Here is a 14,824-nt window from a genome sequence, read left to right as displayed (position 1 = left end):
TTTTGTTTTACAACAAAATACAGACTAAATAATAAGTAAAATATATTTATTTATATATAGTATATGTATATATATATATATTTGTGTTTGTATATATACATATATATTTATTTCTTATTATTATTATTATAGATCCCTCGAAACTCTCTTGGCTCTAAAAAGTTTACACTACATGTTGTATTCTTTCTGTTTCAATTTTCTTTTTTTTTCTATTTCTTATTTTTGTTCCAGTTGAGTGCGGTTGTGTAGATGTGTTTTGTTTGAGTTTATAAATGTGTATTATTGTATATGTTTCAATGATATTAAACGAAAACCACGAAATCATGGTTGTAATTGCAGTTCTTGCATAGAGCAAATATGCATATTAAAATTTATGTGCAAAGTAAACTATCTAAGAAAATTTTTGTTTTCCTATTTGTTTTTCATATATATATATTTTAAACTAAATTGTGGGTGAAACTGCTAGCATGCGCCATGTACGAACGAAAGGGTAGAAGGGGTACTGTGATTTACAATTTTTTAAACGCTAAGAACCGGAATTGACAATTGCAACCAACTAAACAGTTAACTTTCCATTAAGTGAAACTCTAACAATATTTACTTGAAATAAATATAATAAATTGTGTAAAAATAATTTAAAATGATTTTATTGAATTTTTTTCTAGTCTGTTTGCAAGCAAGAACGTTTATTTATCTGGTAAGAAATGATAGTCAGTATTGTAAATACCACTGGATTTTATTAGTACATTGTAGCGATTGTGCACTCTAGTGATCTATTCTCCCCCTCGCAACATTCAGAAATACATATACGATTGATGGATTTGGGAAAAATATATTGAAAGAGAAAATTTGCCTAATTTTGTGATTTCCTTCCTAGGCGCGAATCTAAACTATTTTTTTTTAAGTTGCCCGCACAAAGGCGACAGCTGATATTTTAGGTACCAAAATCAAAAACAATAATAATGATAATAATAAATGTTAAAATTAACATCAGAATTTTATATTATAACGCACAAGGTATACAACTGTCCGCTTATACACATTATCATACTTCATCATGCATTTTTATTTTTGATCTTTACGTCAATGTGGAGCCTTAGCTATCTGAGCTCGTTGGAACGATCTTCAATATTCTTCAAAATCCTCCACCTTTGTTGTGTCTTGTTTTCATAGCTTTTTTAAACCCTGGCGCCAAGTTCGTAAGCTTCAGCCCAAGGCCAACGTATTCGCCTGCCCACTACGTTATAGGCTCGATTCCTAGTTTTAGACTTTAATTAGCATTGAAGTCATCCTAGTTGTTGCTGTGTATGTTAACGAGCGTTATTTAATTGTTTAAAATTTGCAGCAAGTTGGGAAAGAGATATGAAGTAGAATTTCAAATCGCAATTACTCAAATATGATTCATTTGCTTGCATCTATGTAAATATTTCCTTTAACGTTTCTCAATTGGTATGTGTTTTGTGGGTCAGTTTGAATTCATAAATATATATAAATATATATATGTTATGGGGCGGTGTGTGTTTAGTATATGTGTACGGGTTTTAAACTAAATGATAAAGTATAGTTTAAATGGTAGTCGTGTTAACTAAATGTTAAAATCTGGATCTTACGAATACAGCACTCGAATCATGCTCGCTGTAACCCAAACGTTTTGTATGCTTGAACACCTCGTTTGTAATGCTCGTCACGGGCATCGACTGATCCAAATTCTCAGCCATGTTGAGCACAAGCCGTAAATCGCGTTGCATATGACTCAATGGCTGTTGCGGATTAAAATCGCCCTTGGCCATTTCTGCAAAAGAAACACAATTAAATCTTTGAATTAAATTGTAATCGTCTAAATTTCTTACCCTTGCCCTTGGCCAGCAGCAGTGGTGATTTCATAGAAGTTAAATCGAATATGTCTATGATGTCGTTTAACGAAATGGAAAATCGATCAGCTGCAATTAAATATATTATGATATGATTTCATATGTTGTAATACAACGAAGGTAAATACATACCCAAAGCTAACGCCTCTGCCAAGCCAACCAAACTGACTCCCAGAATGGTCTGCAAAATGAGGTTCACTTTACAGGCGTTGCCAACATCTGCTAGGATGATAATAATAATTCCAATTTTAATATTTGTAAGTGAGCAGCAACATATAATGAAATGAAATGGCATTCTCAACTTACTGCCCAGGAAAAATGTATTTTTGGCAATAGTCTTAAAGCAGGAATGGCACTCCTCAAAGACTGAGCGATCACCGCCGGCCAAAATGATAAGCATGCCTTCGGCGGCTTCCTGTCGAGAGCCATGGATTTGAGCCTCTAGATAGCGGCCATTACATTGCTTGATGCCCTCTCCTATGTCCAACGAAGTGTCCGGATCAATGGTGGACATCTCCACATATGCCTTATTGCGTAAATCTTTCAGCTGCAGGACACCACAATTGCCAAACACGAGCTGCATCAGTAAACAGAGAATACATATTAATATATAACAAAATGAGGTCATTTGAAAACTTACATCTTTGGCGCCTTTGGGATCTGATACACAACAGAATATGATATCTGCCGCCTCCACGACGTCCATGGGTGTATCCTTCACCTCTGCGCCAGCCTCCACAAAGGGCTGGCACTGCAATCCAGAAATAACATGTACATAAATGTATTAAATTCTGCAATATAAGCAGAGGAACTCACCTTATCAATGGTGCGGTTCCAGACCACAACCTTGTGCCCTGTGTAGATCAAATCCTTTACAATGGTTGACCCCATCATGCCCAGTCCCAAAAAACCAAATATCTGATCCGATGCCACAATGTCGCGATCTGCCAACGTATTGGAGCGCGAGTTCATGTCAATGGTCTTTGTCTCCGGTCGCGTAACAACCGGTCGATCCAACAATGCAATTGCATTTGGTGCTCGCTTGGTTAAAGTGCCCAAAAAGGTTTCTGTGTCTATACGCGCACGAGCTGCCAACGATGATGAGCTGGCGCCATCGTAATCTCCACCCGGACTCTCATACTGATCAACATCACCGGACGCAACGCGACGCCCGCGCTTGCCACTTGATCCCAAAGGACCAGTTGGCGTCAAATGCGAGGAGACGCGGCGCTTTTGAGCTGCGGCCGATTTCGCTGATGCTGCCTTATTTGCCTGTTTGCTGCTTACAGCGACCGCAGCGCTTGATTTGGCTTTCGGTGTGCGTTTCACTTGACTCTTGGCCGTTGGCGTTGTCGACACAACTGGAGACGTTGCACCGGCGACGGCATCCGCATTGTTCCCGCTGGCTAAAGGCGGTACTTCGGACTCATCATCTGGGCTGCCAACTACATGCGGTACAACGCCGTTGTTGGTATCGGAAGCCACCGCTGCTGCATCGGGATTCTCATCGCTGTCGAGGCCATCGCGAATCTTGTCAAAGTCCGCCTCGGTGGCATGGTTGCCCATGCCGCAACTGACATCGATTTGGCCATCAATCTCCGTGGGATTGTCCACATATTTGTCAATATCGGCCATCGCATGGCGAAAAGCGGCCGGTTTGCTCACTTTGGCTAGTTCGTCCTTCCATGGTCCCTCGAACGGTTTAATATTGTGCTCTTCAATCCATGCGCTGCAATATCAAAATCAGGTTAGAATAAGTTTATATATTTATTTATAACAATTACTTACAAATTGCGAGAGCCAAAGAAGAAAACACATTTGGTGTTTGCACGTCGCTGTTGACTGAGCAGATCAAGCGGTGGCTCGACAATCTATAAAACATAACATTTACAATTTTTTATACTGCTTAAATGCTCTCAAATAAATTAAACACTAATCACTCTAGCTCGCACAGCAAACAAACAGATACACACACACACACATGCATGTAATCAAAGTCCAAGCAGCGTTACTTTTTTACACATTGTACTGTACATAAAAGAAAGCTATTATATTTAAAGTTAATACAAATTGAGCAGAAAAAAGAAATGCACTTGCTGCTGATAGCAACGCTACGCTGGGCACACTTCCCACACACACATATAGTCACACGCATTCCATTTACAACAAACAACAAATATTGTCGAAGCCTGCAAGTGCGTTATGACGTCGACAGCAGCAGCGGCAGAAGCAGCGACGACGCCTCTGCTGCATAAAAAAAGTACAGTCAAAAACAAACACGGCAGCGGCAGCGGCAGAGGCAGCAACGTCGCCGTCGATAGCAACATTTGTAATTACAATAATGCTTACCATGCCTGGCCAAGGTGTGAATCCCTTCATTTTAGCCCTGCAATTGGAATACAAATTTATATATCAGATTTGTTTAAACACAATTTAATTACAAACTACTAAAATAGCGCGCGCGCGCGAAAAAGCGCCAACGCAACGACTTCGCAACTACAAGTCAATACATTACAATACTACAATACGCATGCAACATTAGCTCAATTCACAGTAGCATTTTAAATATTGAAATGAGTTTCCATTATTTTTAATAATAGCTGCTTAATCGCGATCTAAATGTTTTTACACCGTTTTTCTCGACAATTTTCGCTTGCCCAACTCGGCGGTAATTGAGGTTATGTGCATTCGCCTTCTTTTTCTTGCCACAATTTAGCTACGAAGTTTGCACAATAAGTGTTTTTATCCTTATTGTCACGATTAGAACATCATTTCTTCTGGAATGGTAACCGGGTGTCTTACCAAATTAAATCCTTAGGCTTGTAGATAAATTTCTCTGTCGAGTCGCTCGATAGCGACAATTTTTTATTTTTCGACATGATGTTATCTAGACGTATATTAAACTTGGTTATCTTGCTGCTGTTATTGGGACGACACACACAGAAAACTTATTGTTTAATTTGTTTTAGCACAAATTGCCGTTGGTAGCGTTTATTAAATTTTCTCAACTTTTCGTACGCAGCCTGCTTATTTTCTTTTTGCCTTTGTATGTGTGATGCGTTTTGTGTATTTCGATATGCACTAATATCGAAAACAAAAATGGCGCTCGACATGTGATGCTTTTGCTTATCGATTATTTAGGAGTTTTTATTACAAGCAAGTTGGCATTACTCAAGCAAGTTGGCATCTTCCCGATGTGAATGTAAACAAAGGTGTGACCAGCACTGCATTTTCTAAGCGAATGCTTAAAATAATTGACTATTAACAATTGATAAGTCATTTAAAAATAGATTTATCGAACAAATATTCTAGCCTTATTGAAAAAGACGTTTACAAATTCTGTTTTAAATGACGCGCTTTCTCTGATTTGTTTTTAAAATAAAGCCATGAGTTCCGTCGTATTATATATATTTTGTATGTACATACTTATGTACATATATATCGGCGTTGAAATGTACATACATACATATTTGTTGTAATTTAGGGTGGCGAAACATGTCAACAAATGAATGTACATATGTCATAAGTACGCGGCACTTTATTACAAATGAAACAGGTCACTAAACCAATTTGAAGTTGCATAGTAATACATTGAAATAGGGTTACATTGACCTATTGGCAACATCTGATACTAAAAGCTCTTCAGTTCATACATACATACATACATATATATAAATATATATACAATATACAATATTATTGTAGCGCAAGTTGCAGTGTGTGCCAAAAGCGCAGTCCTATATTTGCAAAATAAACAAAAGTGCGTGCCCAATAGTCACGTACATTATTTTGCCTTAACCAACCCGCTCTGCCAGATTTGTTTAAATAAACAATAAGCGCATTGCAAATGTTACATTTTAATTCGGTTCATTGGTAATTTAACTCCAATCCGAAATTTACCCAATCCACGGTCACACAACATTGCCTGTTTATCTTGTGCGTGCGATCATTCCTAAACAATGCGAATTTGAAATAGGAGTTTCACTTAAGCCGCAGCAGCAGCTCATGCAGGCATTCATCAGCATCAGCAAGAGTCCAGACAAAAGTCCTTAACCTCAAAATAAATTACCGCACGTATGTACATATGTACATATCACGCAGCCACTTTAGCAATCCAAGGCAAAGGCGAAAGGCAGTCAGAAGGCAGGCATTCAGCACTAAACCATAATCCTCATAAATATGAAACAATCAAATAAAAAAAAAAGTGAGAAAGTTGCAGACGAGTGTGCTTGACTCTGAGATACTCGCTTCTCATTTGATTGCCAATATATTAAATAAATATACGAACTACATACATATAAAGAACATAGAAATATAATTGGCCACATTTAAAATTAGTTTCTTTGTTTTTATTATTTTCTCAATTGGAAAATTCATAACTCTTCAAAATACCACTAAATACCTTTCTATTTTACGGCTAGCGGGTATAAAAAGAGTAAAGGCCACACAGCAGCACAAAGGATGGAAAACTCACGATAGACGACGCGGCCGAGTTCCATACAGGCTTTTTATGACGTACCCAAGCCAACAAATAATAAATAGAATGAAATATCTACAAAACAGTGAAAGTTGCTGCAGCCGGAAAAAGGGTAAAATTATGCAGTTTTCTATAGGAAAGTTTGCAACTCTTTTTAGGGTAAATAAATTGTTCACACTTTGTTTTGCAATTAGATGCCAGAGGGTTGAAAAAGGGGTAAGCTGGCAGCTCGAAAATAATTTATAAGGGTTAATATTGTATGTGAGTTTAATTGGGATAGGTTTAACTGTTAGGAAAAAGCCTTGCGTACATTATTACGCAATAAGTCAATTGGTCGAATATATGTAACAAATTTATAGGGAAATATATTTTCCGTATTGCATTCACTTAAATTCTTTGCCACAGTTATCTTATGAAGCAAAGCAACGGTAAAATTGTTTACAGTAAAAGTTACATACATATATTGGCGGAAATATATGTACATATCGCACATAGCATAGTGCTCGACAATATTATGAGAAAATTTAAAGTCATCTTTGTGAGACTTAAAGAATAATGATGAAATTATTATTATGTAAGGGAAAGTCTATTAGGACTCATTAGATCTGTTTCACTCTCTTCTGAGCCTACAGCTCTGCCATCGCCAACAGGTGCTTGTATAAATTAAAATTCACTTTACAGTAAATATGCTTCCCTAAGATTGTGCTTGTTGTCCTAATCAAAGCCACGTATTCTTCTGCAACATGCTGTTAAGATTCTGTCTCGGTGTCAAAGTAACGCCATGTAGAGGTGAAATTTCAGTCCCAAGTTTATTCAGAAGTGCAACTAGTATTCAGAGTTTATTCTTTTCTAGCATGACTGCTTGCTTAAGTCGACAGCTTGAATTTGGTTTGCAGACTTTACAAAAGCACTGTAGAAACACTCACAGCATTTCCGTCTATCAAAAATATTCCAATATCATAATTGAAATATGAGTAAAATACATACATACATATGTATGTATGTATGTGTGTATGAATGTCCCGGTTTAGAAGTACACTTTAGCGTATTGAGAGAATATTGCCCACTCGACTATTATACATAGAGAGCCCTCATCAATATCCAACTCAGTCTTAAAAGCAGCGCGCATAGCGCATGTTGATCTGGAATATTTATTTTTTCTTTAAGAATTTAGTTGTGCTTAGAATCTGTAATTCATTACATTTTCTGTTGTCACTTGTGTGAAATCGCGTGCCATTATTAGAAATAAAAAATATACCGAAATATACCATGCTCAAATATATGTACATATGTATGTACATATATGCAATGGTGTGTATGAATGCAAACTGCTGATCTACATACATATGTATATCTGTGTCATCTGTGTGACACACTCTGTGTGACGTTCATGAAATTATGTCGATATCGCAAAAAATTGTAAATCTAAGATCATATTATTTCAATTATTATGCTCAGGAGAATGGCGCTGACTCAATGGTGAAAATTTAAAAAGGAAAATATATTCAAAGTGTTTGCAAGGAAGCAGCTATCCAGTTTCAAATTGAAAAGGCATCACATAAACTGTCACCTTGTCAGTTTTCCCGCAATTTTGGTAAACATAATAGACTTTTTAATATTTTTATTAAATTATTAATTGCTATTTACACATATGTAGGTACAATTCATCTTTTTTTGGACTCTTGCCAAACCAAGCAAATATGCCGGACTGCGATGATAAAAAGTTGAATGGTTGTAAGTGCATTTATTCTTAGATCAACGGCCTGTTATTCTGATTATGAATTAGCTTAGGTTTAAGCGCTTGAATGGGCGTCATTTGATTGATCTTCTGTGTTGAAATCAACCCTCTAATTGGCATTTGCATAATTGAAGCTTATGTAGTACCTATGCATTTATTCGATTTTCCATGATTTTTTTATGTGATAAATGATAGTGGTTTTTTCCGCACATAATAATATATAATATGTATAGGGTCTATTATCCATATCTACAAAGAGATCAGAGTTTAGCTGTTGTTGGGTTTTTATTACTAATTTTGGAGAGAGCGTAATGCAATTTCTCTAGTTATTTTTTGCATTTGAATAGTGAACGTTTAACCCATTGGATAGTAAGTAGGAAATTCTCTTGCGGAATTAAAATGTTGCGGAATTAAAATTGATTTAAGTTCATGCTGCTAATGTTCATTAGCATTTTAGAATTTACATTAGTTAAACGCTTTAAGTCTACCAACATTAGATTGGGTTAAGTGTGCCTGCAGGGCAAGTGTAAATACAACAGCAATGAGAAGTGGTAGCCTCTGTTGGGTGAGTGCACAAACAATTGGCAAATAAGGACGAGGACCTCCGCTCGGCGAGCCAGCTGCGGCTTTTGGCACTTTGCTTTTCTTTCCCTTCTTTCTCTTGTGGAACTGATCCGCTTTGCGGAATAAGCCCTTTAAACTCTGCCGAAACTTCAATATACCGTACAACTCACAATAAGCAATTGAAACTTGGAAAATATATATAAATATTACTTTGACCCAGCTCCATTTGTTTATTTTGTAACACAAAGCCTATAAAAAATTGTGAACTTTTTTACTGCTGCTACTTCTCTATATATGAGATTATAAAAACCGTTAAGATATCTGTCTATCTATTTTTAGATTGACAATATGCAAGTATTTCTCGATTTATCTTGTATTCGCTGTTAAAAGAATACATTTTTCCCTATCCAAAAGCAACCAATGTTATGTTCCTTCCTTATGCAAAGAAAAACATCAGAGAATATAAATTTCTTTACAAAATTTGGAAGTTATTCATAAACAAAAAGCTCTTTGTTATAATACAAATATTTACGTATATCAATTTATATGCGGATATATTTGTAATGCTACTATAAAAAAGGCTCCGACAAAAAATTTTGAGAAGTTTGCGCAAAAATGATTGTCGAGAAATTGATGGTTGATGTGTTGATCAGATATCAGAATGATAAGGCCAGATTTCTAACAGTAAGTTTCATCAAAATAATTTGAAATGTTTTGCATTTTTAGGGTCACCAGAAGAGACTACACTTCTTGTACAAGGAACTCATAATAAAATCACAAAGGACACAATCGTCATTACTGAATATGAAAATCCAACAAAGTTTCGCTACATAACCATGGAAGACGTTAAGACGAATGGTAAATTTGTTTGCGAAATCGAGTCGCAACTGGAATCGTGTTGTCAGGACTACAGCCAGAATAAGCATTATGTTCATTCTCAATATGTCATTGTGCGCTATTACCTGGTGACGACTGTGAAATATCTGCGTGGAAGAGTTATTCATTTCAGAGGTGATGGCGTTTACTTAGTAGAGTCTCTGGACTACGGTTTCAGGTTTCTCTGTCGACAGCTGAATTTATGGGTGCTGCCAAAGAAGTATTCTCACAAGCATATGAACGCTTTCTGGGGCGGTTTGTATGGTGTGTCGCCTTCTGAGAGGGTTGAGTGGTCAAAGATTGCGGTAGACTTACTTCACCATCAGCTGGAGCAGGCGCTAAATGTGATATTCACAATCAAGTACTACTCCACAGATATACAGCATAATTATGGCAATATGTTAATCAAGTCACCACACGAGGATCAGGAATCGTTGCTCGACGCAGCCGGATATCTTCTAGAGAGGCATTGCGCTCGGCTGGATCATCAATTCATGACAACCCGCAATTCTGAGAACGATCTGTGTGATTTGCGGTCAGTACAGCTAAATGAGGCGGGCATTAAGCCGAACCCATTTATTGCATCAGTCATTCAATTGATGGAATTGCAGCGAACTAAGATTACTCAGAGGGTTGGACTGCAATCAAATGATAAAACCGTTAAGCCATGTGGCACTTTGAAGCCACCGTTTGAACAGCTAGAAAAGCTTGATTACATCTTACAGATGAGCTCACCACGAGAAATTCCACAGTCGGCGAGGAAACTCAGCGTGGTAAAGTGTCGCAACGAGAGAAGCATGAATAACGCCTTCCTCGCCGCTTCTTCAAGCAAGTCGAGTAGCATTAATAGCTCCTCCGATAGTTCAACAGAAATGATCAAAAGAAAAGCGACGGAAAACTGCACTATTGGGGCAACCAAGTCGCAAGATGTCGAATTAGCTCTACCAGCGCCTAACAATCCGACAGATCGGAGTATTTTTAATAGGAAGCTAGATCCACAACCTAAAACATTTGCACAACCGCAGCTTACCGAGCCAAAAGGCACGCCGACAATGAAACCAAAACAATCCACGTTTGACATAGATAAGTTGGATCGAATAATTAAAGAAATGAACTGCTTGTCTCTCGTTGAGAAAGTGCCAAGTGCCAGGCACCAGCACTTGAAGAAATCGACTTTGCTGGACAAATGGAAACACAGCCAAAAGGATCAATTGTTACTGGCTCACAGCAAAGAGCAGGTGTTGCCATTATGGGGCTCATCAAGATCGTTATTCCATCACTATGTCGGACAGGCAATGGGAGAGATGAACATTCAGAGTCCGCGGAGATTGCAGAGTTATGCGTGGCCACATCTAATGAAGGGTTATACAATGGTGGCGATTGATGACACTGGCAGTGGTCGTTCTTGGAGTTATTTGCCCACACTGTGTTCCCTGGTGATAAGCACCATGCAGAAGACACCGACTACAAGTAAAGATGCATGCAAATTGGGTCCCTTGGCTGTGCTCTTGGCAGATTCGGTGACCAATGCGAACTTACTCAGCAAACACTGCAGCTTGCTGATGAAATCCTATGAGACGAAGATGCTGAAAGTGGTCAACACACACGATCATTCCATGCTGGATGTGCAGCGAATACTATTGAATTCTTGTGGCATTTTTGTAACCACTGTGTCCCACTGGAATCGTTTGATTCGTGACACTAAATTTAGATTCATTGACGAGCATCGGCTGAAACACTTCATCATGGATGACTATGATAGAATGCTCTCTGCTGGACCATATGTGCTGAAGAATGTGTTACATCACCTGCAGAGTCTAGCGATCCCTGAGCTCCAGCTCGTCATAATTGCCCAGCAATGGCATCGTCGCCTCTTTCTGCAACTGGTCGAGCGCTTCGATCGAAATCCTCTTCTGCTCTTTGCTGATTTCCTTGAAGCTGCCATCTATGGCAACATAAAGCTAGATGTGAAATTACTTCAATCCAGCAAAAAGACTCAACTGTTGATGGATTACTTGGCTGGTCATGTACCACGATCACGCACCATTATCTACTGCAAAAACGATGAGGAGCTGGCAGGTTTGCAGATGGAATTGAAGGCAGTTGGTCATGATTGCATTGGTATTCAGGATGCACAGCATCAGGTAAATTTTAAAATAGAAACCATGAGAATTTTAAAAAAATAGCATGTGAAGTATAAAAAACTAATGTACATTTATTTTTTGTTAATATGCTTGCAACATCTTATTAACCATATGATGCACATTCAATTGGCTTCATTCTTCCTCTTCCCGCCACATAGAATTCCTACTACACTATATTGCCTTCTGAATAATATGTTTTCATATAATTTTTTTTCTTAATTTTATTTTTCACTACAGAAAATCCACGAAATACTTTTGGTTTCGGATGCTGATCAGCATTCAGCTTTGTTGCCGATAAAGAATTTCGGACTGCTGATCCATTACAGTATGCCAGCAAGTTGGTCTAAGTTTTCAATGCGTTTTCATGCGATCATCGACAACATAGGAAATATTCTAGCTCCTCAGGACGAGTGTCTGGACATTACATCATATATGATGCTCGACGAGAGCAACACATACGAGTTGCTGCGACTGGCACAATTTCTTACCGCACATAATATTAATCTGGATGAGCAGATGCAACAAATGGTGGCCAGCTGTCGGCAGTTGACCGATCAAAAGCGTGTCTTCTGCCACCGTATGCTGAACAGGGGCGAGTGCGTTGAGAAGGCATGTAACATGCGACACTTTCCAGTTGAAGGCGAATTGCAGAGAGGGCACAGTGCATTGTGGCAACCGGGGAATGTTGTGTGCTGTAAGCTTGTCAAAGTGTACAATCCGGGGCATTTTGTAATGATGGCAAAGCGCTGCAAGTTAAGTGATAGCGACTCCTGGCAGGCTGCCCTTCCCCAACCTTCTATGCGTAAGCTGAGCACTGCTCTTAGCTTGCAAATGAGCCTGGAGCAGAATCAGCGGATGCAGCCAGAATTGAGCATATCTGAGATATGTGTAATACAACGAGGCTTAGGGTATCAACGGGTCCGCATAGTGGACTTATCAGACAAGCGACTGGTTACTGTTCAGCAGTTGGACGAGGGCAGAGAACTGCTAAAGGTTAAACGCACAGAGTTACTGCAATGTGATGACGACTTCAAAAAGATTCAGCCTCTGGCCATGGAAGTGCGATTATGTGGTCTGATGCCTTGTGACAGCGATGATGGCGACTGGCTGCCAGAGGCTACCAAGTGGGTTAGCAGTCAGCTAAGTAACCTAAACGACAATCAGCACCTGCAAATAATTGTGGACTTTGCGATGCTCGATACGATCTATGTGACAGATATAGTTCTGTTGCAAGACTGTCCCTCAATGAAGACTTCAGTCAAAGCAATGCAACTTTATAATGAATTGTTGGAGCGTGAGTTTGGCCAGCGGGACGAGCACAGCATCCAAGGGCTGCATCGAATGAATGAAGAGCTATTTCAAGCCCAACAGGAACAAAACCTTTCATGCGATGTATTTGATTTTAAGGAAATTCTCGGGGATAGTGCTGACAATGATGCAGTGCGTCAAGAGTCCGACTGCTCGTTAGACAACGAGTTGTATAAGGCGAAAACTGTTGATTCAGTACCCCAGCAAATAGAGTGTCCCAGACAAGATCACGACATCGTTTCGTCAGTAATAGATGGCGAAAGCAAACTTCAAGAAGTTGAGTTTCAAGGGTCCGCAGCAAAAGAATCTTCTGCTCCTATGGAAGCATTTCTAGATGTACTCATAAAGGACCTGCAGAGTGATGATCCCAAGTCTAAGGAAGGTGCAACTAACATTATGCATCAAATTCTAGCTTCTGAAACTCCAGCTAAACAGTTTACAACCGACCAAAAAAGAGCTCCAACGAGACAAGAGGTAATTCCAAAATCAGTCAGCAATGCAATTTATTATACTGCCACCGCAGACAACGCGGTGCGGCCTAAGGTCAAATGGCATCAGACCCTCACGCAGATTGAGATAGTATTTGAACAACAGGTGTCGCAATACCAACTTATCCATACGGGCAGCGTTCTAGTTTATCATGTCCACGAAACTACACCGCCACAGCGTTGCTTCCTAAATTTGCTCGGGGAAGTGCAAATATTATCGGAGCGACAGCACGGATTTCAATTGCAAGTTAAGCTGGCTAAGCTGGGTCTTAACACATATTGGCCCACCTTGCTAAGCTCTCTAAGTGCCCAGCAGCATTCCCATTGGCTTGTCTATGACACGGAGCGCAGCGCGTTGCCACAATCGAACACTTGTCTTTTGAATTTTAAGCGTTGCGTGCAACGCTCTACTCAAATTTCCAATTCGTACTCAGATGACAACGAAGATAGCAATTTTTCTGATAATCACGAGTTGAGCTTTACCAATGAAGAGTTGAGCTGGAGCGAAGATGAATTCTGATTGATGAATTAACCATAAATCTACACATTTTAATATTTAAAAATGTTATTATATATTCCGTTTATTTTACTAATTTTATAAAACTTAAAAATAAAAACAAGAAAGTTATAGTCGAGTATGCTACCCATTTTGACTAAAAACCAAATATTGAATAAAATTCGACGGAAGTGGGCGTGGCAAAAAATTGAAACAAACTTGATCTGCGTGCAACCATAACAAATCCTGTCGAAAAAAGGTTATAGCTCTATCTCTTATAGTCTCTATCTAGATACAGAGATACACAGACAGACAGACGGACATGGCGAGATCGTCTCCGCTGTTGATGCTGATCAAGAATATATATACTTTATAGGGTTGGAGGTGCCTCCTTCTACCTGTTACGTATATTTCCAGCCGGCACAAAGTTATAATACCCTTCTACCCTATGGGTAGCGGGTATAAAAAATGTTACTAAAATGCTCGTTTAGATCCATTTTATATGGAAATGGAAGCACTGCTAAACATAACAATAAAACGATTCTTTTTCTATACTAGATAGTATTATTTTTTTGATATTTTTTTTGCACTTTCTTTTTAGTTTTAGTGCAAAATATTGTGCAATGTATTCCAACAAGAGTGGACACTTTGAGTCTTATTGATCGATCAAATTTTGTGAACAATGTCGTGTACACATTTCAGCATCCTAAGTAGCAAATGCTGGGTTCACCTGATAGTTTTCACAGTCATATACATATATGTATATGTTTTAGATGTGGATACATTGATAAAAAAAAAAAACAGTTATTCTTGCAGCTCTGGATTAGCACTATATTTAGAGCTAAGATTGTCATTTCCATAA

The 14,824-nt window shown here is 38.5% G+C and overlaps 2 protein-coding genes across 5 annotated transcripts; one reads left to right on the top strand and one right to left on the bottom strand.

Annotated features, from left to right (window-relative positions):
* Window positions 1-195: 195 nt before the first annotated feature.
* LOC132798964 (cytokine-like nuclear factor N-PAC) lies at window positions 196-4,936 on the bottom strand. 2 transcript variants are annotated; one of them, XM_060811011.1, is made up of 9 exons: window positions 4,674-4,936; window positions 4,221-4,257; window positions 3,660-3,742; window positions 2,688-3,600; window positions 2,512-2,622; window positions 2,178-2,448; window positions 2,004-2,093; window positions 1,851-1,940; window positions 196-1,792 (listed from the first exon to the last, which is right to left on the bottom strand). In XM_060811011.1, the coding sequence occupies exons 1-9, from the start codon at window positions 4,748-4,750 to the stop codon at window positions 1,593-1,595; spliced, it is 1,872 nt and encodes a 623-aa protein (XP_060666994.1). In that variant the 5' UTR covers window positions 4,751-4,936; the 3' UTR covers window positions 196-1,592. The 2 variants fall into 2 exon arrangements, with proteins under 2 accessions (XP_060666994.1, XP_060666995.1); XM_060811012.1 differs by having other exon boundaries at window positions 2,004-2,090.
* Window positions 4,937-7,458: 2,522 nt separating this feature from the next.
* On the top strand, window positions 7,459-14,122 carry LOC132792386 (putative ATP-dependent RNA helicase SoYb). 3 transcript variants are annotated; one of them, XM_060801748.1, is made up of 5 exons: window positions 7,459-7,659; window positions 7,810-7,942; window positions 8,006-8,082; window positions 9,377-11,670; window positions 11,908-14,122. In XM_060801748.1, the coding sequence occupies exons 3-5, from the start codon at window positions 8,049-8,051 to the stop codon at window positions 13,984-13,986; spliced, it is 4,407 nt and encodes a 1,468-aa protein (XP_060657731.1). In that variant the 5' UTR covers window positions 7,459-7,659; window positions 7,810-7,942; window positions 8,006-8,048; the 3' UTR covers window positions 13,987-14,122. The 3 variants fall into 3 exon arrangements, with proteins under 3 accessions (XP_060657731.1, XP_060657721.1, XP_060657738.1); XM_060801738.1 differs by having other exon boundaries at window positions 7,807-7,942; XM_060801755.1 differs by having other exon boundaries at window positions 7,487-7,537; window positions 7,807-7,942.
* Window positions 14,123-14,824: the final 702 nt, after the last annotated feature.

The sequence above is a fragment of the Drosophila nasuta genome, chromosome 2L (genome assembly GCF_023558535.2).
Source record: "Drosophila nasuta strain 15112-1781.00 chromosome 2L, ASM2355853v1, whole genome shotgun sequence".
Classification (NCBI taxonomy): Eukaryota; Metazoa; Arthropoda; class Insecta; order Diptera; family Drosophilidae; genus Drosophila; species Drosophila nasuta.
Note: the sequence above shows the minus strand (reverse complement) of the source record. Positions and strands in the feature narration are given on the sequence as shown.

Excerpts from the sequence above, each read along its gene's own strand:
- LOC132798964 (XM_060811011.1), bottom strand. The coding sequence starts at position 4,750 with ATGTCGAAAAATAAAAAATTGTCGCTATCGAGCGACTCGACAGAGAAA. Across the intron at positions 3,743-4,220 it reads TCACACCTTGGCCAGGCATG|ATTGTCGAGCCACCGCTTGA; the intron begins GTAAGCATTATT and ends TATGTTTTATAG. Across the intron at positions 1,793-1,850 it reads GCTGCTGGCCAAGGGCAAGG|AAATGGCCAAGGGCGATTTT; the intron begins GTAAGAAATTTA and ends TTTCTTTTGCAG.
- LOC132792386 (XM_060801748.1), top strand. The coding sequence starts at position 8,049 with ATGCCGGACTGCGATGATAAAAAGTTGAATGGTT. Across the intron at positions 8,083-9,376 it reads TGATAAAAAGTTGAATGGTT|GGTCACCAGAAGAGACTACA; the intron begins GTAAGTGCATTT and ends TTGCATTTTTAG. Across the intron at positions 11,671-11,907 it reads TTCAGGATGCACAGCATCAG|AAAATCCACGAAATACTTTT; the intron begins GTAAATTTTAAA and ends TTTTCACTACAG.